We start from the raw sequence: 26,184 nt of genomic DNA, 5'->3' as shown, positions 1-26,184 counted from the left end.
CTTTGTTCATAACCACCCCAATCCTATCTCCCATTCACTGACAGATTAATCTTCCTAAAGAACATCTCTAGCTCTAATCATGACAGTATTTTTGCTTAAAATTCTTCATTAGCTTTTCACTGCTGAATTAAGGACACATTCTTCTGCCAAGTGTTCCAAGGCCCTCCACAATACGTCAAGCAACCTTTCCAGCTCTGGAGTTTACCATTTCTCCATAGGTACAGAGTCACATCAATGAGACACCAGTATTGTCTTGTGTGCTGGCCTCTTACCATCCTTGCTACCTGTAGAGACACCTCATCTGCCAAGTGTCCTTCACAATCAACTCTGCCTATTGAAATCATGCCTTGCATAAACGTCAGGTAAAAGGCCAAGACTTGGCCCCTGGTCTCCCAGACACCACAACCTTTCCCAATTCTACCCCTAATTGTCCCAGCCTGTCTGCTCCTGGCCCACATTATCTATTACCTGTCTACTACTATCTTACCTCTTTCTCTGACGATCAATACATACTTGTTGAATTGAACTGAAATAAACAGGACTGAAAAATGAGATGCATATCTTTTGATATGCAAAACTGTGTAGTTATATGACATGACCTCTTGACACTTGATGATTTTAACAGGAAATATCATATGCCTTCTTTCTTCACAGGACTTGAGACTCCCTAAAGAAGGGGTTCATCCAGGATACACAGCAAAGACACTAATGGGGGCCATATATTGAATTTGTAGGCCTGGCAGAAATTTTCTTTAGGTCTAAAAATATAACTAGCAGCTTTTAAGACAAAACATTGGTTAATTCTCAGTTGCTAGGGCTACTAATACAACCAACAACTAATCCTATTGCAGTAATTCCTGGCTTTTTCCATGCTTCCAGAACAGAGGTAGAGTAAGCCTATCTAATGAGAAAAGGGATTAAGGAAGACCTTGCAGCATTCGGCTGGGAGGTAAAAACTCCTCTTACAGTGAGAGGAGGATGGGAAAGGTATTCTGGAAAAAATTCTAAAGGATAAAGAAAATCTAAAGGATAGATAATCTTCCAGCAGATGTTTGGGCATAAATATTTTACAAGTTAGAATAATTTGAAAATAATTACAAACCAAGATTGTTGAAATTGTCCAACTGCAGCTAGGATTTGCAAGAAACAATAGTAATTTGTTTCATGGCTTTTAGAGGTTCATTTAGAAAAATCACTGAAGAGAATAATGAAGTAAAATTAATTCTTAATTATTCACACATAATAGATGGGAAAAGAGTAAAGCATATATTTTATATTATCTGTGGACTACATATAATCTGTTCTTCTTAATCTACTTCCAAAAAGTAGACAAACTGAGTTCTCCCTAACCTGGAAGAGAATTTTCCTGTCCTGGTTTAGAGGTCATTTGTTTTAAAATGCAAATTTCATTTTAAAAGTGGGTGTTTTTGTTTTTGTTTTGTTTTTGGGCTAGAAACAAATTAAAATTCACCCTGTTAATCAGGTAGCCTGACTCTCCCTAGCTATTCTGGAAGGGGATGAATTTGCTAATCTGCAGTAAAAGCCATCACCCAGAACCCTTCTTTCAGTGCTGGGCCTCATAGCCGGTACTAAACTGGGCCAGCTAGGATTTTATTTTTCCATCCGAAAAAGACACTTATCCATCTTTGTAAAAAATCATTTCAATTATAGCTGGCTGATGCACTTACAAGTGTAGGTGGTGTGCTACACAAGGAGCAAGTCTTTGGCTAATACCACAAGGGTCTCTGGCTCAGTGAGCAGAGTTTGATAGTAATTTTTGCTATAATGATAATAATAATTTTCATTTTCATTTTTATTTTATTGTAATGTCTGATAGTCATCAGGAGCTTAGAAGATTTCATTTTACAGCCTTCCTTTCTCAAGTACTTAAAGGTCTGCACTGAAATATTGGATAAGATGCTGCCCAAAGGAACTCTGTGATTCTTGTGTGCATCTAAGTCCCCAGAAAGTAATCCTTGCATATGAGTACTAATCATACTTCTTCACTGATCTCTGCAGCATGTTTTTGTTGTAGCTGCTGTTTCGTTTTCATACCATCCTCCCCTCATCTACTACCTAGTGATTTGCCCAAATTGTTAGGAAAATTGATCTTCTTTTTAGATGAGTTTGTTAAATAGGAAGTCAGAGAAAACAACAGGAGGCATCCACATATCAAGCTAACGCTTTAATGACTAATCGTTTTACCTAGTCCTTGATAGACGTGTAAAATGGCTAAGTGTCTACAAGTGCCTGGGACTTTGCTCGTTTCCGTTAAAATAACTAGCCACAAAACAAAGGGCCCCAAGAAATATCTTGGCTATCTCTGAGGCCAAGATGGCCTAGGTGCTCCCTTCCGACTCATTTCTACATGACTACATGCATAGGCACTCGTGCTACACAGTGACCCCAATAAATGACCACAGTGTTGTGCACGGCTTAGAGCAGATCACCCAGGGAGACAGGAGTTACCCTTGGTCCAGGCGCCTAAGAAGCAAGTCTCCTGCCCTGCCCTGGCTGGGTTTGGGGCCAGAGGTGGCTCACCAGGGCCAGGGTTCGAAGAGAGGCTGCCACCTCACAGCAGTCTTCAGCCCAGCCTGCACTTTAGACTCAGTAGGTAGTGTTATGACAAATCACAGACACTTGGACTCCACCCCAGACCAAATGAATCAGGAACTCGGGGTGGGGTGTGGGGGTAGGGGGGGAATGTGGTGCAGGGATCAGTGTTTTATAAAGCTTCCCAGAGGATTCTAATGCGCAGCCAGGGCTGAGAACCAAGTGCTTGGAGAGTAGAATAGAGAACCAGGGTGAGAGCAGAAGAATAAAGAAATAGGATGAGAGCTGAGCCAAGAGAGGAGGAGGCTGCAGTGACAAGAATGATAAAACGATCTAGAGTGACTTGGGAAGAGGGAAATCTAGTGGCATGGGAATTCCTTGCTGCGCACAGGGAAAGGCTGCCAAACATCAGCAACCTTATAGGATCACCTGGCCCATGTAAATGGTAGCTAGCTATTAAATAATTGGTATTATTATTCTTAGAAATTCTTAAATTATTTAAACACTCCTTTTCTTTATTTGAAAACTGTTCATAGAGAATTGTACAATCTTTTGTGTACCTACCACTTACAAGAGTCAGTATTACTGCGCTGGACATATCAATGTTAGGAAAAAATCCTAAAGAATTCAATACATTCATATCTGTATCTGGCTGAGATCAGCCTTCCTGAGTTGTTCTGACTGGGATGGAGGAAGGGGGGTGGGTAATTTTTGGAGCATTTAGGAAAGAGCAGAATTGGATGGGGCACCACGGTTTTTAGTAGGAAGGTATTGGTTATGGGAAAGAGAGTGCCTGAAGGTGTGAGTCTGACTACTGAACTGTGTCCTGACTGGCCCTGCCTTATCTCTTCCTCCTCCCTCTGACCAAAATCCCTTCTGAATGCCTGCTTCAGAAAATGGAACTCAGGAGGGAAGAGCATTACATCCCTCCCATCCTAGTAGCTTCCAAAGCTAAGATGGAAAAGCCCAGTAGGAAACAAGAATCCATGTCTCTAGATCTGAGTCATTAGTGAACCACACATTATCCGGTGTCTTGAGGTAGGAACCCTCTTGTTGAAAACCCCTTTGATCTCTAACCCCGGATTTTCAGCCTGACTTGAATTAAAGCCGGAGCTGAAAGGTAAAGACATTCCAACCAACAGCTTGAGTTGCTGCCCTGAGACCACTAATCAGTTTTATGAGCTCAGGCTTGTCACCGACTTTTCCAGAGGCGTCCTCAATCTAAAAAATGAGCTTTTCAGGATTAGAGGATCTCTGGAGCCAAGGGCCAGGACAGGATGAGATAAGCACTGGTGTCAGAAGGTAAAATCAGCACACTGCTTCTCTCACCAAGAGAATATTACTATCCCCCCGCCCCACCCCAATCAGCTCACTTCCACAGAAAGCTTAGAATTGAAGGTGTTTGGTGTTTACATTTTACATTCTGCTGCCATCCCTCATCGAGTCAGGGGCTGGTATCAGATAATTTGAGGAGTGGCACTGATCCGTAAAACCACACTTTGAGCAGCACCTACTGTAAAGCATCCCCCAGCTTCTGCTCCCCCTTTCAGCACTCCCTTACCCGCTGAACCAGCTCTAACTTGACTGGAAAGTGCCCAAAGGAGGGTTTTCTTTTTCATAGCTCTATGAAACGTGATTCACATGCCATACAATTCACCTATTTATTTATTTTTTAAAGATTTTTTTTTTTATTTATTTGACAGACAGATCACAAGTAGGCAGAGAGGCAGGCAGAGAGAGACAGGAGGAGGAGGCAGGCTCCCTGCTGAGCAGAGAGCCCGATGCGGGACTCGATCCCAGGACCCTGAGATCATGACCTGAGCCGAAGACAGAGGCTTTAACCACTGAGCCACCCAGGCGCCCACAATTCACCTATTTAAAATGTACAATTCATCATAGGGGAAAAGAGGAAAAAATAAAACAAGATGAAATCAGAGAGGGAGAAAAACCATAGGAGACCCTCCATCATGGGAAACAGACAGGGTTACTGGAGGGGCGGGGGTACTTGTGTGAGGGGCATGAAGGAGGGCTCGTGATACAATGATCGCTGGGTATTATAGGCAACTGATGAATCACTGACCTCTACCTCTGAAACTAATAATACACTATATATTAATTAATTGAATTTAAATAAAAATGTTTTAAAAATAAATAAAATGTGTAATTCATGGGTTTTAGTGTAATCAGAGTTGTTCAACCACCACAATATCAGAACATGTTTATCTCCCCAAAAAGAGTTGTCTTTTTGGGGAGATAAACCCTCCCTCCCCCAGCCCTAGGCAACCACTAATAATATACTGTCTTTCTGTTTCTATAGATTTGCCTAATCTTAATGTTTTATGTAAATGGGATCATACAACATGTGATCTTGTGTGACTGGCTTCTTTCTCTTAGTGTAATATTCTTAAGGTTCGGGGCACCTGGGTGGCTCAGTGGGTTAAAGCCTCTGCCTTCGGCTCAGGTCGTGATCTCAGGGTCCTTGGATTGAGCCCCACATTGGGCTCTCTGCTCAGCAGGGAGCCTGCTTCCTCCTCTCTCTCTCTCTGCCTGCCTCTCTGCCTACTTGTGATCTCTGTCTGTCAAATGAATAAATAAAAAAAAAATCTTTAAAAAAATATTCTCAAGGTTCATCCATGCTATAGCAAGTATCTGTAGTTCATTCCTTTTTTAATGCTGAATAATATCCAGCAGTATGGATATACCACATTTTCCTCACCCATTTGTCCATTGATGGACCTCTGGGTTGTTCCTACCTTTTGGTTAATATGAATAATGCTGCTATAAATGCCCATGTATAACTTACTATATGAATATATATTTTCATTTCTCTTAGTGATACACATAGGAGTAGAATTGCTGGGTCATATAGTAATTCTATGTTTAACTTTTTTGAGAATGTGCCAGACTATTTTCCAGAGTGGCTACAGGTAATCCTATATTTAACTTTTTGAAAAAGTGCCAGACTATTTTCAAAGGTGGCTATTTTCCTATTGTGTCTAGAGATACAGAAGTCTGTATGACCCTATAACTAAAAAGAAAGGGGGTCCTCTATATAGCTTTCAACAAACTCAGTTTTGCCTTGGTAAATTATCATTCCTAACTAAGCTAGAAGCATAATACTTCATAAAGTAATTAATAATACTAGGGAGTTTGTGGATAACTTGGATTCCTAGATTTGTATCCTTGAAAATGCATCTGTAGAGAGCAAGAAAAGGTACCATCTACGGGCTCCAGGAACCCTGCAGGAATATCTGAATGTCAGTCTACTGAGACTAGGACTCTCCATCTCCCATAGCTAGCAGCCCCAGGGAGGGCAACGTGCAGGCTTCTCCTTTCCTAGTGAGCAAGGCTTTTTGGCTTTTCCACAATCCTGCAATGTATAATTGGAAATGAGGACAATATGGTAGTGGAAAATTTCATTCTTTCTTATTCTCCTCTGTAGGAGTCATAGTAATCCCTATGAATTCTAAGTATATCAGCAACATATTTCAGCAAAACTTTTCTTTTTTGCATTTCTTCCACTCTTAGGAGAACTGCTTACTCTAAATTCCATTTCACCTTTGCTAGCTCTTCTGGGTTAATTTTGGTTAGAGAATGTGCCTTCCTGTTTGATCTTTGCTGATTCATCTTTTGTTCTTTTTTATGCCCTCAGGAAGGTCTTACTTACTCTGGGTCTGAGCTACATTAAATCCTTTCTGGAACAAGGTGAGGTATAAATAAACATAAGTTCCTCTAGTCTGAAACAGTAATTGTTCACGGCTCTAAGGGCAGAAGAAAGAAGGATTATCAAGGGAGCTAAATATCAAAGATAGCTCTAATAATCAATATTGGCATCTCATTTTTGTGATCTATTAGAGCACAAGAAGTATATATTAAATTATAATTAATTTATTCCCTTAAATTTCTCTTTTAAAGCGGTTATTTTAAAGCATATAATTGTAATTACATTTTGGCCATTTTACATCTTTATTCTTTTTAAAATTAGATTACATTAATCTTTGTGATACAGATAATTGCTGGAGGTATTAGTTCATTGGATTCAACCCAGTGCTCTGTGTATGACTCCAGAGACCAAGCTGCTCTTACCCTCTTGCTTAGAACTCTATATTATTTAACATAAAATAGACGTTTTATAAAATAAAAAGTTAAGGGGCACCTGGGTGTCTCAGTGGGTTAAAGCCTCTGCCTTCAGCTCAGGTCATGCTCCCAGGGTCCTGGGATCGAGCCCCGCATCGGGCTCTCTGCTTGACAGGGAGCCTGCTTTCTCCTCTCTCTGCCTGCCTCTCTGCCTACTTGTGATCTCTGTCTGTTAAATAAATAAATAAATAAATAAATAAATAAATGAATGAATAAATAAATAAATAAATAAATATCTTTAAAAAAATAAAAAGTTAAAAATGTTTACCTAGATACTATCCCTCTGTAAGAACTTGAGGTATTCTTGGAGATTTTTCAAAAAACCAATTAATGTGATGGGTAAAAGTTAATGGGTTTGTTGCATTCTTTCAAAGTAAATTTCCAATTACCTTTAAATGCAAAGGGTAGAAGGTTTTCAAGCTTCTTGCTCTTCCTTTTCTCTCCTCCTTCCTATTTGCTGTGTTCTAAGATTCTATCCATAGACCTCCCCCTTTTGCTGTTCAAACCATCCCTAAGCAATCTTGACTACTTGTGCACCAACAATCTGTTTCTTTCTGTAGTTTGTACATCTCTCCTGAGGCCCCATCTACTATATCCAGCTGTATTAGAAATTTCCACCTGGATGATCTCAAAGCACCTAAAAATCTGAAACTAGATTTTTTTTTTACACCAAAAATACTGTCAGTGTTCTTAAATTTCCCATTTCAGCAAAGAATGGGATTTGCCAAGCTAGAAATGTCAACCCAGAATTTCCTCTCTGCTTCCTACAATACAATTAGTATTCTTTCTGCCCTGTCAATAACCTTCATTTTTGTTCTCTCCTCTTTCTCCCTCCTACCTCTGTTTTTAAACTCTGGGTACATCTATAGTAACTGCTTTCCAACTGGCCTCCCAGCCTCCAGATTCCTTCCCTTCCATCTCTTTTCTACATACTCCTGCCATAGTTCTCCTTCCCCTCCCTTCTTTTCTACATACTTCTGTCATGGTTCTCTCTCTAAAACAGGGACATGATCAGATTATTTTATATGTCAATTATACCTCCATAAAGCTGGAAAAAAAAGTTAAAAGGTCAATGCTTTGATAGTAAGTTCCTTGGTCTACACATGACTCTTCAAAATTCGGCCCAACCCCTCTAGAAGAATTCCTGGATGAGAGGGAGTATGACATAATGGTCAAGACCATAAGCACACAGACTACATGGGTCTGAATCCTGGTTCTGCATTTCCTGGTTAGGACATGTTCTTAATCTTCTTGTGCCTCACTTTTTTTCAGCTGGTAAATGGGGATGTTGATGGCTATGCTTAACTAAATCATTGTGTTGTTACTATGGTTGAACATTAAGTACAAAAAGACATAACTGATATATTCTAAGGACTCAGTAAACCTAAGATAAAATCATCATCATCATTCCTCTACCAGTAAGTACATGTTTTTACCTATCTCACTCTTTATGCTGAGAAAGCCTTTCTATTCCCTCTTGGTTCAATACCACAGCCTTCAAGATCCAACTGAAACTTACCTCCACTACGATGTTCTCTCACCTCCCCCAAACAGTTCGTTATGCCCTCTCTTTATGCTCAACCATCTTTATACATCCCCTACAATTACATTTAGCCCTGTACTGCATATATTTTCAAGCATCTGAACTCTGTCCTGCAACTTAAATGAAAGCTCCTAAGGGTTAATGTTGCATCTAATATCGTGTATACTCCCCACCATATCGCCTTGTCTAGTGCCTAATTTAACAGGCAGACAACACAGCTTTGCTGAATGAACAGATCTTTGTCCCTCACTTTATGAGACCTATCGGACTATTATTTTCTTGAGAGTCTCAGACCATGTCCTCCCCATTTTTGTACCCTGGAAGCACCGAAGGAGACACAGCAGACAAGAGCTGCTAAAAAATTACTTCATGGGTCCAGGGTCACTGACAAATTCAAATCTTTCCCTTTAAGAGCACCTGCCATTTGTTCACAAACTTCTAAAGGGCTGGACTAAACAAGGAAATGTGAACCTTCACATCAAACTGTTTATTGTGAGGATCTTGAGAAAGAATATAAACATTTTATAACTTTAGTTTTTGAAATCATATTGATCCTGATTCCCTCCAGGACCCAAGTCCCTGTAAAGCAAAGTACAAGAGCTCTTTTTCCCCCAAGCTCTCATAAAGTACTGACATTAGCAACAGATTATACTTTTTTATTTCCAGCATGACTTCATTATTTATAGTTTTAATATCATTCTCTATTAATGCCTCAAAATTAAAAAAAAAAAAGGTTTCTTTCAATTCTGGTGGAATTGTCTTTCACTTATTGGAGTAGTAAGGGATTAACAGTTGAAAATCTTCCAAAAACTTTCAGTGAATTTTTAGAGAAAAAAAAATGCTAAGCAAATGAAAAGATTTAAATAATATTTCCCCTGTGTAAACTTTGGCTGGCAAATAGGCATATAACATACAGTCAATCTGTTTCATGACAAAAGTAAATTTCTTAAGTGAAAACAAAGTTATCACCATACTGGTTAATTTGTTTTGTACCAGTTAATGAATAAAGTAAGTGTGTTTCGCTTTAAAAATAACATAGATAAATAATTATTGATGTTAAAATATAGTATGAAAGTCATAAGATAGAACTTTAGCTTCTATAAAAATAGAAATACATTACATATATTTTACTTATGATGTACAATCTGGATAAACATAGACTAAGGGGAGTCCCCTGACTATATAATTGTAAGTCTTATAAATTTCCTCTTCTTGTTGTTGCTTCTCTGTATTTTTCCACAGTGAACTTGTATTGTATACAGTTATTTTTAATAAAGAATGTGCTTTTCATTATAAAACTAGAAATAATTCTTCTAAACAGTAAGCTGTTGTCATTAATTTAAATTTACTTACCAAGAGATTCTCCCCTGCCACTCCTCTGTTGTTAAAAACCACACATCTAAAAACCAGGAAAGTAATGTTTGTTATTTTTACACACGATTCTTGCTCACAATAATACATATTAAAATCATCTTAGTGGCATTGTTTTAGGTTACTAAAAGATTTGTAAAGATCTGTTCCACAGACATGAGAATGTTTTACAATTTCATGTAAATGCACTAAAATATATATCCATTTTTCTAACTTCAATATGTAAGTTCAAATCGGGAAATTGTATATTGAAGTGACGTTGAATTTTCCTATGAAAAGCAGAATTTTTACAACTTATTCCTATCCATATGTGTAGGCCTCCAATAAATGTTATTAAAACAAATCTAAATATAAGTCAAATTTATTATTTATTTATTTAACTAATCTCTACATCCATCATGGGGCTCGAGCTCAGGACTCCAAGCTCAAGAGTCATATGTTCCCCCCACTGAGCCAGCCAAGTACCCCAGTAGAAGTCACATTTAAATGTTTTTGCCTCATACTAGAAAAAAAAAGTTCTCTACCTATTCTATTTGTAACATTAATAAGTATCTATTCCTATTCTAAGAAACAGCTATTATTCCCTCAAGACTTGACAAACAGAGACTAGAACTTCACCTGTGGTGAAAACATTACCACAGGTACAGCTGCAAGAACCTGGCATCTGAGCTGGTAGGAAGAGCCCCCACTATGCTACTGTTTGGTGTTCAGTTGACCTCGGGGAGGAAAGACAAACTGTGCTTCCTATAATCTTGTTTGCCTCTCCTGGATCAATGGTCATATGCAAAGGTCTTAGAGCAGTGTTGGCTCATGGTAAGTATACAGGAAAGTTAGCTATTAGTAGCAATGGTAATCATAGTGACATTGTAGCCTTAATATGTCATTCTGCATTTAAATTATTTAATTCTCATTTAACTTTCAGTCAACCAGAACCTCAGATATGAATTTTTCGCCATCCTCAAACCAAATCCCAACTCCTGTCTATAGGATTCTCTTTGATTGAGTGACTCCATATTCATGTTGATTAAAATTCATTTTGTTTTTGTCTGTATACTTATCTAATCAATCAAGGCCACCTAGGGTTCTAATTCCCTTCTTTCAGGGTGTTGCTGATCACTGTATGCGTTCCGACTGCCCTACACAACATTCACAGCTAACTCTTACAGTGGGGGAGAGGTTAGGTTTCAATGTGATGCTCAGGCTATGTTTCTGTGAAGGAATCCTCTCTTTCATCTGAAGAATTTTATTAGGCCCAACTGGAAAAAAAAAAAAAAAAGGAAATGTTTAAAATATCTGAAATCAGGGGCACCTGGGTGGCTCAGTGGGTTAAAGCCTCTGCCTTTGGCTCAGGTTGTGATCCCAGGGTTCTGGGATCGAGCCCCGCATAGGGCTCTCTGCTCAGCGGGGAGTCTGCTTCCCTTCCTCTCTTTGCCTGCCTCTCTGCCTACTTGTGATCTCTGTCTGTCAAATAAATAAATAAGATCTTTAAAAAATATAAAATATCTGAAATCAGAGGCATCTGAGTGGTTCAGTTGATTGAGCATCTGCCTTCAGCTCAGGTCATGATCCCAGAGTCCTGGAATCCAGGCTCCCTGCCCAGGAAGGAGTCTGCTTCTCCGTCTCCCTCTGCCTCTCTTCCCGCTGATGCATCCTCTCTCTCTCTCTCTCTCTCCCTCTCGAGCTCACTCTCCCTCTCTCCTTCAAATAAAAAAAATATTTAAAATTTAAAAAAAAATTCAGAAATCTGATTTGAGAAAAAGCTAGAAACACTACATTTTCTTGACTAGTTAGAGAAATATTTTAAATATACTCTGAAAACAAGCAGAAAAGTTGGGAGTAGGATCAGTCCTTAATCTTTACTTGCCTCAAAGAATGGCACGACAGGGGCCATCTGGCTGGCTCAGTTGGTAGAGTGTGCAACTCTTGATCTTGGGGTTGTGTGAACCAGCCTCACACTGGGTGTAGAGATTACTTAAAACTAAAATCCTTAAAAAAAAAAAAAAAAAGAATGGCAAGAGAGACTAAACATAAATAAGATTTAAGTAAGCCACATGTACTTACTTGCATAAGCACCTAGGTTATACAAGAATTGGGGCTAACGTTACTTATGCCCTTGAACCTTGAAGCTCCCAGTCATCCAGAAAAGAACCACCTTTAGAGAGCAAACACTAAGTAAGGATAAAAATGGTTTCTGAGGCAAGATGTCATCATGTGACTGCCACAGAGAGAAGGGAACAGAACAAGTAAGCGCAAAGAAAATGATGATCTGCAAACTCATGAAAAAGCAGGCTGTACCTCTGGGATTTTCTCCCCAACTCAGACCGGGATATTTGTACTTCCCTTTAGGCAACTTTGAAAAGTAGATCACAGCTCTGCTATCTCTAGCTAGAGGAGGAAATGTACTGACCTCTCCATAGACCTTTGCTCCTAATGATATTCAATCACTAGCTGTCATCACTGTACAGACTTCTAGCTTTGGAAATTGGGCAGAGAGATGAGGAAGAATGGAGAAAAGCAGCTACAGAAGAAGGTAGAATGATGGCTGCCATTCTGTCTCTTTCTCCCATTCCAGTTGGTGACAAGTAATCAGCTTCTTTCGTCTAACCCCTTTTCTGCCCTGACAATCATCAGGGAATACTACATATAAAGCTTAAAGACCTGGTTGTACAACTGCTATTACCAGGACATTTGATAAGCCTCTGTTAACTTTATAATATCTCTCTCCAAATAATTTTTATAATTTCTCCAATATTTTTGATCTGTGATTTTGTCTTTAATTATCTTAAGCCTTATCATGTAATTTAAAATTTGTGCTGCTGATGTATCTCCTCTACTTTAACCCTTCTAATGAGTTGGTAAAAGCACCATTACCAATCATACAAATATGGTAATTCCACAGTTATGTTTTTGAATAGCTGTTTAGAAGACAATCTTGAATTATAACTTAGTCTGACTTAGTAAAGAATTCAACAAGCCAAGTCTGCTCCTATATCATCACACCGAATCTTAAAAGCATCTGACCTTACAGATCATCTACAAAATGTGAGAAGTGTTAAAGATTCTTTGTTTAATATTTTACATAAACCACACTAAAATGCCTTTCATTAAGCAAAAGGCAACATTTAAATGCAGGGAATTTTAATTAAATTGCCATAATATTTTTTAAATATTTCTTTAATTCATTTGACAAAGAAAGAGATTAGCAAGAACTGGAACACAAGCAGTGGGAATGGGAGAGGGAAAAGCCGACTTCCCACTGAGCAGGGAGCCTGATGTGAGGCTCCATCCCAGGATCCTGGGATCATGACCTGAGCTGAAGGCAGACGCTTAACTGACTGAGACACCCAGGTGCCCCATAAGTTGGCATAGTTAAGACCAAAAAGATAAAGTGGACATTGCCAGCTTATCTTCAGCCCTTGATTTCAACATGCTAATGGACATGACATGAAACAGCTGAGTCTTACTGTTCTATGAGACAGTGAAGGGATTTCCTTAGTATTTGAATACATTAATACAACCAGTTATATAAACCTAATATAAAACAAATTTCATATAAATTTAGAGATGGCATTTACTATATCTGTGAAAAGCTGCACATTATTAATAAACTCCAATCATATTTTTAGAAGGGTAAAACAGTGACAGCACTTGCTGAACCAGAATTACTATCAAAGTTCAAAAAGCTGATCATATTCATTTAGCCACAAGCCAATCTTATTTCAATCAGGACTGTCCAAAAGAAATAGTCTGTCAGCTATTCATGATCTGGATTCTGGTGTATGAGATCAATTTAAATATGTACACATAAAAAAGCCATGAGACATTTTTGTTTTGTAATAAATAAGGCAATGGCCAACCATTACTCCTTAGTAGCTTTTTTGAGATAAGCTATCAAGTCTGCTCTTTTCCTTGTCTTCTTAATGCCAGTGAAGATCATTTTTGCTCCAGGGATGTACTTCTTGGGATTCTCCAAATACTCCATCAGAGCCTCCTCTCCCCAGGTGATGCCTTTATTATTGGCATCTGTGTAAGAAAATCTAAGGGCCTGACTTGCCTTTTGCCCAAATAAACCATGGAGATTTGGCCCAGTTTAGTGCTTGCCTCTTTTTTCCATGGTATGACACTGGGCATATTTCTGAACCAAAGTCTTGCCCTTCTCAAGATCACCCATTTTTATTTTATTTTTTAAAATATTTATTTATTTATTTGAGAGAGAGAAGAGAGAGAATGAATGAGCAGGGGTGGGGCAGAGGGAGAGGGAGAAGGAGAGGGAAAGAATCCCAGGCAGACTCCCTGCTGAGCACTGAGCTCAATGTGGGACTTGATCTCATGACCCTGAGATCATGGCCTGAGCTGAAATCACGAGTTGAACACTTAAGCAACTGAGGCACCAGGTGCCCCTATGTCATCCATTTTTAAATCACTCTTTGGTCATGTGCAAAACAAAGATAGCCACTCACAAGCTGTACATACCACTCCCTAAGCTCTCCCAAACGATTTTTAAAGTTATAAAACATAACAAAAATTGTTCGGCAAAACTTATTTTTCCTATATATTTTAGCTATTTAAATGTTCTTCTCAAAACGGGAAAATATAAATAAAGAAATACCAAATAAAAAATAAATCTGGTATTAAGAACTCTGTCACAACAGAACATGTTAACCAGTAAAGCAGGTTAAGTCTTCCTTAAGGAAGGTTAAATAAAAGGCATAGAGCTACTGTAGCACAGGATTTCTCAACCTTTAGTGCATGGGACATTTAGGAGCTGTAGTCTATAGCCTCCTTGATTGAAAACCTCTATCACAGTGAGATGGGCAGATAGCCTTGAATCTACTTAAGTCCAGTGATCTGCCAGGATAAAGACATTTTATCAGATGACCTTAAGTAATTTCTAGCTCTAAGATTCCAAAAGTCTTTGAATCTAAGAACAGAAATAATAATCAGAGGGTGGAGTAAGAGGAACATTCCTATGTTATTATGCTGATTTCAGATAATAATAATGATAACAATAGATAACCTTGATTATTTTTTGCTATGTGCCAGATCATGTTCTAGGCACTTTACATAAATATTAATATTGAAATAACCTATTCATTCAAAAATTTATTAAACAGACTATTTACTGAACTGAAGATTGAGTTAGAGCTTGTAGGAGAAAAATGAAATATAAATATAAGGCTCTTGGCCTCAAAGAGAGTATAATCTTGCTAGGTTGAAAAGGAATGCATCATGTTTTCAGTTAAGTGACTACAATAAATGTAATATTATAAGGCAGTGTACAATTCAATGTCCAGTTAATGGTGTAGATAATAAAGCCTTGTGAGGTCAGATTGAGCAAAATTGATTAGGAAAGAATTCATGGAAAAAACCAGATAGGTATTATGCTGAGACTTGGAAAATGGTAAAGATTTAAGAAGGAAAGTGTGGGATATAATATGGGTTAGAGGGAGCAATGTAAGCAAAGATGTAAATCAGGGATGTATAAAATTTTCTAAGGGATGAGATAGTAGATCATCTTAGCAGAAACATGGCTACACAGAGTACAATGATAGGAAGTAAGGATGGAAAAAAAAAAAAATAGGTTAGAACCAAAACAGGCACAGGGTTCTGAATGCCAGGTTAAGAAAAGATGACAGGGAGGTTATACTTCCAGAAATGTCTAAGTAGATCCTATTAGGCCAATCCTTCCAAAGAATAGCATCTAAAAGGTCTTGGTAAATTTTAAAGGCAATGGAGAATGACCAAAGCAGATAGAAAATAAATGAGAGTTGACACTTGAAAGAAAAAAATGGCATTGGGTGAAGTTCTCCTCTTTTTATAGCCTTTTGCCTGAGGGGAGGCACCAGTATTATTCAGTGATGGATAAATGTCAAATAGAAATGTTATTTCATGGGCTTCAGAAACCAGAAAACAGAGTTTGGTACAACTATAGCAGTTAGGAAATAAAGGAAATTTTCAGAAAAGAGAGAGACACAGAAGGAGAGTCCTAAATTCTGGGTGAAAACTAAGCCCACAGCTCTGGCTACGCTTTTATCTATACAGATATGAGGCTCCAAACAGTCAAATTAAGGATAAAAAACTGAAAAGCTTTCAGCTGCTGTCTACCACTGAGAAGAAAGAGTTTCAAGTTTGAGTTTAGTCATATTATCTGTCCGATAAGACAAACAAAAATCAGTTCTCTTTGGAAAACTATAACAGAATCCTGAGTCTCAATAATGGATTATTTAAATGTCTACAACACAACCCAAAATTACTAGATCATGAAGAAACAGGTATACATGCCCATACTCAAAAGGTAAGATAGTCAATATAAGTGACCCTGAGATGTCCACATGTTAGAATTAGTAGATGAGGATTTATTTTTTTATTTATTTTTTATTTTTTAAAGATTTTATTTATTCATTTGTCAGAGAGAGAGAGAGAGAGCATACAAGCAGGCAGAGGCGGAGAGAGAAGCAGGCTCCCCACCAAGCAAGGAGCCCGATGCGGGACTTGATCCCAGGATGCCGGGATCATGACCTGAGCTGAAGGCAGCAGCTCAACCCACTGAGCCACCCAGGCATCCCAGTAGATGAGGATTTAAAGCAGCTATAATAACTATGCTAAAGGACAGAAAGGAAAATAAGCATGTAGTGTATTTATTTTTTTTTACAATTTTATTTATTTATTTGACAGACAGAGATCACAAGTAGGCAGAGAGGCAGCCAGAGAGAGAGCGGGGGAAGCAGGTTCCCCACTGAGCGGAAAGCCCAGTGCAGGGCTTGATCCCAGGACCCTGGGATCATGACCTGAGCCGAAGGCAGCAGCTTAACCCACTGAGCCACCCAGGTGCCCAAGCATGTAATGAATTTAAAAAAAAAAACAGGAAATCTCAGCAGAGGAATAAAACCTACTAAAAAATGGAAGTTCTAGGGGTGCCTGGGTTGGCTCAGTTGTTAAGCTTCTGCCTTCGGCTCGGGTTGTGATCCCAGGGTCCTGGGATCGAGCCCTGCACCAGGCTCCCTGCTCTATGGGAAGCCCGCTTCTCCCTCTCCCACTCTCCCAGCTTGTGTTCCCTCTCTGCCAAAATAGATCTTTTTAAAAAATGGAAGTTCTAAGTCAGAAAAATACAATATATGAAGAAAAAATTCACTTGACTTGCAAATTACAGTTCCAATGTAAAGATGAGAGAACTAAAGATTGAAAAAAATGAATAGAACCTCAGTGTTTTGTGGTACATTATCAAAAGTTCTAACACATATGTATGTAATTGCAGTCCCAGAGGAGAAGAAAGAATGGAGCAGAAAAATATCTGAATGAATAATAGCAAAATTTTCTCCAAGGTTGATAAAAAGACAAAAAACTCAGAGTCTCAAAAAGAGAAAGAGAAGTGGTAGGGGAATAAAGGAACAACAACAACAACAAAATCAGACACGAAAATGGTAAGTCTATATCCACCATATCAACAGTTATATTAAATGTAAATGAACTAAAAAATCCAGTTAAAATAAAGAAATTGCCAGACTGGATAAAAAAGCAAGACCCAACTATATGCTATCTACAAGCAATATATTTTAAATATAAAGACTCATACTTTGAAGGTTAAAGTATGAAAAAAAATCATGTAAACAGTAAGTATAAGAAGGCTAGAGTGGCTACAGTAATAGCAGATAGACATCACAACCAGAGAAAGACATTTCATAATGGTAAAAGAGTTAAATTATAAGAAGACCAAAAATCACAAATATACATAAGACTAGTAATAGAGCTTCCAAATACATGAAGTACAAATTGACAGAATTAATGGAGAAACAGAAAATCCACAATCATAGCTGGTTTCAATATCCTTCTGTTAATAAGACAAAAAAAAAGTAAAGGTATAAAGTCTGATTAACACTATCAAATATCCTACCCTAATTTACATTTACACAACACTACATCCAATAGCATAATACATATTCTTTTTAAAAAAATGATAATACTTGAACATTTCCAACCTCACTAATGTCATAAATATATTAAAACAGATTAATATAACTCCTATTCCTTTTTCTAGAATGTAAAGCATCAAAAATCAAACACAATAATTAACCAGAATAGTTTATTGACTGTATGACACACCCAACTCCTGATCATCACATAGTAATGGAGAACAGTGAAACATAATTCATAGTTCAAGAGCCTCATTTTCTTGTTTCAACACTTTCCCTATAAAATCTATTCCCTGAGTAGAAAACAAGACTTATTTGCCTGTCATGTCTTGAATTTCTCTGAAGAAAGAGTCCTGTGATGCTACAGGTCTACATTATTCCAATAGACAATAATCATGGGATTTGAGGAGCTAGTTCTCCAAAGCCAAGAATCTGAGATACCAAGTAAAGGAGAGTTTTGAAGAATGATTGACATTTCAAAGAACCTAAAAAAAGTCATACATTTATCTGTAACAAGGCTGTATAGTTCAATCTTAACCTTGTCATACATTAACTGTCTAACTTTGGTAAATTATGAACACTGTAGTTTTGCTTTTGGTGGTAAAATGAGCATAATAATATATCTCTTGGAATTAGGTCCATATGAAATAAGACAATCTAAGTATAGCACCTGATATGGGGCCTATTGTGTGGCAAGTACTATATAAAGATAAATTTAATTAGAGTTAACCAAAATAGCAATTCTGGTTATCTTTTGCTGATCATAAGTTCTGAATGGCCCTGTGAATTAAAAAATTAAAGATCAATAAGTTAATAAAGAATGCAATTCATTTTATTTGGGCATAGCATTTTAAAACCAGTAGCCACAAGGAGAAAAAGGGGTTAAAGTTATCCCTCATGTGAAGAAGCTGAACACCTTTTTTTTTTTTTTAAAGATTTTATTTATTTATTTGACAGAGAGAGATCACAAGTAGACAGAGAGGCAGGCAGAGAGAGGGAGGGAAGCAGGCTCCCTGCTGAGCAGAGAGCCCGATGCGGGACTCGATCCCAGGACCCTGGGATCATGACCTGAGCCAAAGGCAGCGGCTTAACCCACTGAGCCACCCAGGCGCCCCTAGAAGCTGAACACCTTATACAACTAACACTAAGTTCTCTTTCAGGAATCTCTTATAACATTTTATTAGAATTTTTCCCCCTATTAGCCCTCCCATTTTCCCTAACATATGAGTATATGTTGGTTTCTGATGTCCTCAAATTTATCTTACTCATTTGAATTCTAACTGGGTCTCTTTGATATTTCTGTAGATTCTGTCTAAAGAACTAGTTAAACTAGCTTAAAGAAAACCCCACTTAGTAACAAAAGTGTTCAAGGGGTGCCTGGGTGGCTCAGTGGGTTAAGCCTCTGCCTTTGGTTCAGGTCATGATCTCAGGGTCCTGGGATTGAGCCCCACATCAGGCTCTCTGCTCAGCAGAGAGCCCGCTTCCCCCTGCCTCTCTGCCTACTTGTGATCTCTCTCTTTCTCTGTCAAATAAATAAATAAAATCTTTTAAAAAAAATAACAAAAGTGTTCTAAGTTAATATTATGAACCAATAGGGATTATTCCAGAGTCACAACATTCTCTCTCTCTCTCTCTCTATATATATATATATATACACACACATATATATAAAATCCTTGCCGTCCTATGAGGTATAGCGAGTGATCTTTACAGAGGAGAAAATGGAGGTACAGAACGATTGAATAATTTGTCTGTGGAAACAGAAATGTATAACAGGAATTGAATCCAAGCAGACCTGACTCAATAATCCATTTCACCTTCTCACTCTATGGCCCTGGGCTATCTAAGCTAGTAACATTAATGTCTCTTTTTCCAAAGAAGACCAGTGCTCTGAACACAGAGTACCTTTTGAGTGTCAGCTCTGTTTAAAAAAAAAAAAAAAAAAAAGCTCAGTCTCTGAAACTTTGTTAATTGAGCTATCATTTTATAATGGAATGTCTAACAACTAGTTCCCTAGGGAATAAGACCGCTTGCGAGTATCCACCATAACTTTTTTTTTCCAGAAATACCATTAAATAAGCTGTGCTCTTTACCGAGTGCTTTCTAGTATGCATCATGTCATCTAGCCAGTCTAATGAATAATCAGTTAACTGAACTCATTCTTAAAACGTTAAAAGCCAAATTGTTTTAACAACAACAACAAAATGATTAAAAAATACTTTTAGATACACACATCCGGTGTTAATTTACAGCGACTTCTTACCTAAGATACTGCTTTTAGACTGGGGAGTGGTCAGAACTCGCCCTTTTGTTCCACTGCCTCCCCTTCCTTCCTCCCTCAGGAAAAGTGGGTAGCTGACGTCTGAGTGCCCTTCTGATACTGCAGGAAAAGTTAAGCGTCACCTAAAGCTTTGTATCTACTGGTGATACTCGTCCAAAATACAAAATGCACAAGTCCAAACTCCAAACTGGAAAGCAAAGGAACATTGAAAACTACTTTTAAAATCATCTCTCACTTCCAGTTTCTCTCCAGCACTAAATGTTGGACAACAGCATCCTTGCTACAGATAGCTGGGCACTGCAGCAAAAGACAGAAGTTCTTAATCCTGTCAACCACATTTAAAGGTCCATGCTTTCTGTAAGTGGTTTTAGAAATGTGGTAAGAAAGAAGTTTCTGGAAGCAAACACCCACATCTTGAAAAATACCCCCATTCCTCCTTCTGTTCTTTTTGAATCCCTCTCCTGTTTCCCTCCTTCCTCTGTCAAACTTACAAGATGGGTGATCCACCCCTGCTCTTATCTCCTGAGGTCATCAGAGCCCTCAGCAGTTGGGCTTTCTTCCTCATTGCGCTGCTGAATCTTCTCCGATTTTGCTTTATCTGTCTTCATTCTCCTTGCCCTTTCTCTTGCCGCTGGCATCGCTGACCTGTTCCTTCCCTCCATAAAATGTCTCACTTGGTGTCCGATATTCCAGAATCCTGGCACTTGTAACACTGACCACTCCGTGCTACAGACTGCCAGTTATCTCCCAGGATCCATCTTCCTCTTATTTCTCGGCCATAGAGAGTCTCCCAATTTCACTTGAGTATGTGTCTGCCCAAAATAAAGTTTTCACTTTCAAGGCTCTCTTGAGGCTGAGGAAGAGCTGGCCAATATGGTAGAAGCAAAAGTGGTGTGCACCGCTGCTAGAAAGCATGCTTAAAGATAGTGCAGTCTCTGGTCTTTTTTCTCCTTCTTGGATGTTCGAATGCAGATGTAATAGCTGGAGCTAGAGCAGCCATGGGTTATGATGCAGCACTTCCTGTTACTATAGAGCCCTGGTCTAACTTCTTTTTAAAGTTACTGTTATTTTGAGTTTTCTGTTACTTGTAGCCAGTCCTGGTTCTCTCTAATGCATTTCTTCCCTACAAATGCATACTCTTTGTCACTTCAGCTAGACTGGATGTTCTTTGGGAATATAGATTCTGATAAAAATACTTAATGACTGACCTAGATTTCAATGGATTTATTACATAATTCTGGAATGTTCACTCTTTTTAATACTAGTTGGGGGTAGCACAAAATAGTAGATGAAGGCTCTCAATAAAAGAGGTCAAAGTAGAAGATGATTTGGATGTTCTCAGAGTTGGTTTTTCTCCCTCTTTTTAGTTGTAGTGCTAAAAATTAATTCAGGTCATGGGAAAAAAGATTTAAGAAAACCAATAATACTCAGATACAAAAATTAATATCTATTAGGTGGTGTTACTTAACAGAGATTTTTTTTTAAAGCAAATCTTGAATGAATAGATAAGATTTCTAACTACTTTATCAATCATTAGGGTGTAACTTTTTCTCCAGTCCTCTGATTTCTATGATGGAAGCTCCTCTCTAAACACATTCCTAGCCTTCTGGCCTTTCTGACTTTACTCATTCTCCAGGAGATGGAGGCCTTATCAGACTGATAAAATTTGGAAGGATGACTGGGGCTGGCTGGCTCAGCAATTCTCTTCTCCCCTCAGGGGCAGGTTTTTCCAGGGAGTACATACTGTATTCAGCCAACGAAGATAGACAGGCAGGTAGATCATGTATTCCTCATTCATTTCAATTTGACTTCCTGGTAAAGCTGCTACTCACAATGATCTTAAACAAACTTCAGCTTAGTTTCTATGCCATCCGCTATTAATGCTGAATTGGTGTACCTTAACAGAAAAGTTCTGTGTCTTTGTCAGCTTTCAGGTACAGGAAAAACAAATTTTTTTAACAGCAACAATAGTAAACCCTTATGTTTCACTTATCCACATGCCAGGAGTTAAGATTGCTCTAATGTCCAAGTCATATCTCAGCAGCCAACCAGCAACAGTTCCCTGATGACCTGACCCTCCCTACATGTTCAGCTTTTACGCAATAGTAACTGGGGCTTGAAGGCAAATACACCCTCAAGGTATTGAGGCATTTGTACTGCCTATGAAACAATGCTGTGTTAAGAGACATTATAATACAATCTAAGCATTCCTATAAGGAAACTAGATATTTATATCCTCCAAGAGGTAGGTTTGTTTGTACTTGCTCTTTAAATTATAAAAAGTATTCTATTCTGATCAGGGAATGAAAGGTCTGGGAAGGAAGACTACACATTCCTAAAGGCCTACTTTGTTCAGGTCACTAAACCAAATACTTTGTATATGTTAATTCATTTAAACTGTCTGTAGTAAGTGAGAGGCTGTGATTGGTAAAGTTAAAAATTATTTGCCAAGTCATATAGTAAGTAGAAGTTCCAACATCTGAACTCAGACCCAGTTCCAAATCCCACGTAGCTGTCCCCCATATTACACAACCTCAAAGGATTCAACCCAAGCCTTCTGCCAAGGTTCCAGATCTTTTTCTTTTTTCTTTTTTTACTTCAGTGGTCTTCAGAATTGCCTTACTGTCTATGCCTTGCCTTCCTATCAAGAGGTGGAGTCTATTTCCCTACTCTTTGACTCTGGGTTGACCATGTGACTTGCTTGAACTGGAATGTGGCAAAAGCAACGTTATGAGAGTTCTTAACTTTAACCTCAAGAAGGCTTGTAGCTTTTACTTTTGCACTCTTGGAACTCTCTGCCACCAAATGAACAGACTTAGGGTGAGCCTGATAATGGATGAGGGGTCACTTGGAGCTGAGATGAGTCATCCCTGCTGAGGCCCCCCATGCATGGAGTTAGTTGTTCTGGCTGCTGACCTCAGATGCATGAACAATTCCAGCCAGGACCAGGAGAACCACCCAACTTTGCTCTGCCCAAATTCCCAACCCACAGAATCGTGAGCAGAATGGTTGTTGTATTTAGCTACTAAGTTTTGGAATACTTTGTTATACAGCCAAAGCTAACTGATATACCCTCTCCAACTTAGATTCAGTAATCCCTTATAGTTAAAAAAAGGGCGGGATGGTCCTAAAGGCCACTGAAAAGTTTACAGATCATTGCTTATTCATGTATTCTGCTACTTTCAAGCCCAGTCTAATTCACTGTTAGAGTTATTGAGACCCAAATAAGTTGGGTCTTCAAAGCAGCTGACAGTGACCCTGTCCAGCCTACTCTTCTCACAGGCTCCTTGTGGCAAGGACAACTTCTCACAACTCTTTTATCTCCTCATAGTATCTAGCACAAAACTTTCCTTATATTATATATTCTCCATAACATTTCTGAATCAACAGAAGAGATTTTAACTCTCAGGGGAGCTAGAATCTTCCAAACGCTTTGAAACACAGTGTAATGATAGCCAGAGTCATAAAATTTGGCAATTTTTACAAATGATGGAAACAAGCCTTGTGTACTCACAACCCAGGGCTTATGAAATTTAATCCTTGAGTTTCAACTACATTGTTTTTAAAAGCACTTCTAAGTCTTGGGAGGCAGCTCAGGCCAAGTATAGAATCCTCAATTTAAATATGCACAAAAGGCTTTATGATTTGTACTTTTTGAGCATGACTAAATTTTAGCAAAAAATTGGAATCAAGCCTCACATCTAACTGGATGATGCTAAACATGGAATAATGACAAATTCCTGCTATTCGTGCAAATTTCACCAAGAACAGTAACTCTGGAATATCTATCAAAATGTCTGAGAGACTGTCAATTCATGGACAAAATGAAAGATCAGAGTTAACTTGTTAAAATTGAATTAGTTCCTGTAGTATATCTCCATTTACATAAAAATGATTTTATTAATATAAACCCCACATCGGTTTTTCACACAGTGTTTCAAGTTTAACAAAAGATACAACTCCACTTCAAATGCAACTCAGAGTGTTCCATTATAATAATTACCATCAGTGATAAAAGACAGATACAAAAAAGCAGTACTTTTCACAATGATTTTGCTTTAAGATTTTAGAGCTGAAACTAAACCTTAAAGTTGCTAAGTCACTTGTAAAGTTAATAAAGAATACTATGTCATCATTGACTGGACATTAGTTAAGTGTATCTGTAAACTCAGGTGGACAGAAGAGGCATGGATCACTTTTGGAAAAATAAGGCTCACCTACAACCTGATTCTGAACATTTTCTACATTTGAGATCTGAGCCAATGATACACGATTAGTGGATTCAGGGCTCAAATATGGAATAAGATATGAGCTTCACTATGTACTCTCTCAGGGGTTTGTAATGGCTATTTTTCCATAGCACTCCTTTCAGTGGGCCCTACTGCATCTCAGACCTGAGTCCTATGTCCATTCCTAGGTGATACTAATTTCATTAGTAGTAGACACTCAGCAGATTTTAGATTCATGCATCTAAAATCTGCTGAGTGTCTACTAGGCTAAGTGCTATTTCCTATGAGATGATTCAGTTATGCACCTTCCTGGGGGAAAAAAGAAAGGCAAAAGAGGAAGCAGAGAAAAATAATAATCTACGGAATTGTTTAATTCATGCAAAATAAAACAAATATTTCTGAAACAAACATACAGGTAGATCTGTGCTTCATTTAGGATAAATTATGTGAAAAATGGAATAAATTTTTTACTGGTACCTGTATCCCAATTCTTCACTAAGATGGATCATATGAAGGATATATGATTCCTTGCTTGTTCCAGTGAGTCCAGGCAACAATAAGACAGTAGGTCTGGTGGTGGCATCCATATAACATTTACTGTTAGAATTATCAAACCAGTCCAGCGAAATCTGTCCTCCATCTGCAGTTTTAATAAGTTCACTGGAAAGAAATAAAAGAAATGAAACACTCATTAAGTGTTTCAAGTCATGTTTTAATATTAGTGTCTTAATTTTATACATATATGACATGATTTTATCTGAAAAGAACTTTTTTTACAGCATTCACTAACACACACTTATATCACTTTATTACAAGAATGATATGAGATTAGTACCATAAAGTATTTCCAGCAACACCACAAAAAGGCAGCATATAAAAATGAGCTAGAAGTACTTCACATATTTATCTTAATCATTTCCTCATTACTCTAAAATATCCAGCTTTTAACCCCTATTTGATTGAGGTCACCCAAATAATTCATCAGGGAGTTATGAATAAGTAAATTGCTGATCTGATCACTGCTCTGGCCCTTTGACTCAATAATGCAGTCTTCCCACAGAGTATATTATAAAATTTCCTTCTTAAATATTTTAAAGTACTTTTTACACTGTGTCTATGAACTTAAAAGAATTTTCCCAAACAAATAGTGAACGTTCCAGGCAACAAAAGGAGCTCGAGAAAGACTAGATGACTCAGGGAAATTAGTATCAGACACTATCAAAATCTCCTGGTTACTGATAAATTCTGGACCATATCTTTAACACCTCAGGGATATTAGCATCAAGAACCCATTTGCTTATTAACATAAAGTCCTTTTATAGGAGTCCATCATGCAAAATCCAAATTAATTGGCATCATTCTCCACCCCATCCCCACTCCCAGCATCAGTGAATTGATACATATCATCAAAGGATCCAGGTTCTCAGGATCCAGATGCATGCCAAACTGGAAAAAAGTAAACCTCAAACACTTCTCTAGAAATAAACCGGTTACATCAAGGCACACGCGCGCGCGCGCACACACACACACAGAAACACATGCGCGCGCGCGGTGAAAGATAATACCTGAATATTTTCCTATAACTGAGTGTGTTTTGCGGGGTGGGGGGACAAACCTTCCTTTTTCAATCCCCTTTCTTTTCTAAATGCTTACTGGCCAAAGGTTAAACAAGGACTGGGAGTATGCAAACAAAACAAAACAAAACACCCCCCCCCAAAAAAACCCAAAACAAAAACCCCTGTGGTTTTGAAGACATGACGGCAAATGGAAATATACTTACTTCCTGTACTGCACCGATGGCTTAGAAGTGATGAAAGGTCTCAAGAGTGTCTGTCCTCGACTCTCCCAGCACCAGACCGTCGGGTAGTACGTTTCTGTCACCACAGGACAGTGGTTCTGGAGGAAGCGGCTGAAGCTCTCACCCCCCGTCACTAACTGGGGCTTCTGCGGGGAAAGCCAGTATTATAGTTAAGGGTCCAGAACAAAGTTTCCGCCAACCGCAAACCAGAAACAACTGACGGGCCCATCGCGCGCGCGCTGCCTCCGATTACATCTCCTTCAGGAAGCCTGACACAAAGAATTCGCAGTCACAACGGACTTCAAGAGTGATTTAACCAAACGCTTCGAGAGGAAAGCAAGAGTTAAGGGAGTCATTTTCAG

The 26,184-nt window shown here is 38.4% G+C and overlaps 1 protein-coding gene and 1 pseudogene across 1 annotated transcript in view; both read right to left on the bottom strand.

The window, feature by feature from the left end:
• ABHD3 (abhydrolase domain containing 3, phospholipase) overlaps nt 1-26,184 on the bottom strand; it is a 42,185-nt gene that overhangs the window by 15,378 nt on the left and 623 nt on the right. Inside the window, exons 2-4 of the mRNA XM_032859781.1 lie at nt 25,805-25,968; nt 24,502-24,684; nt 9,587-9,632 (exon numbers count right to left, since the gene is read on the bottom strand). Of these exons, the coding sequence (XP_032715672.1) occupies nt 9,587-9,632; nt 24,502-24,684; nt 25,805-25,968 (393 nt within the window). The remainder of the gene's footprint in view (nt 1-9,586; nt 9,633-24,501; nt 24,685-25,804; nt 25,969-26,184) is intronic.
• On the bottom strand, nt 13,418-13,775 carry LOC116868945 (annotated as a pseudogene).

The sequence above is a fragment of the Lontra canadensis genome, unplaced genomic scaffold, assembly GCF_010015895.1.
Source record: "Lontra canadensis isolate GAN:19392208 unplaced genomic scaffold, GSC_riverotter_1.0 scaffold17, whole genome shotgun sequence".
Lineage (NCBI taxonomy): Eukaryota > Metazoa > Chordata > Mammalia > Carnivora > Mustelidae > Lontra > Lontra canadensis.
Note: the sequence above shows the minus strand (reverse complement) of the source record. Positions and strands in the feature narration are given on the sequence as shown.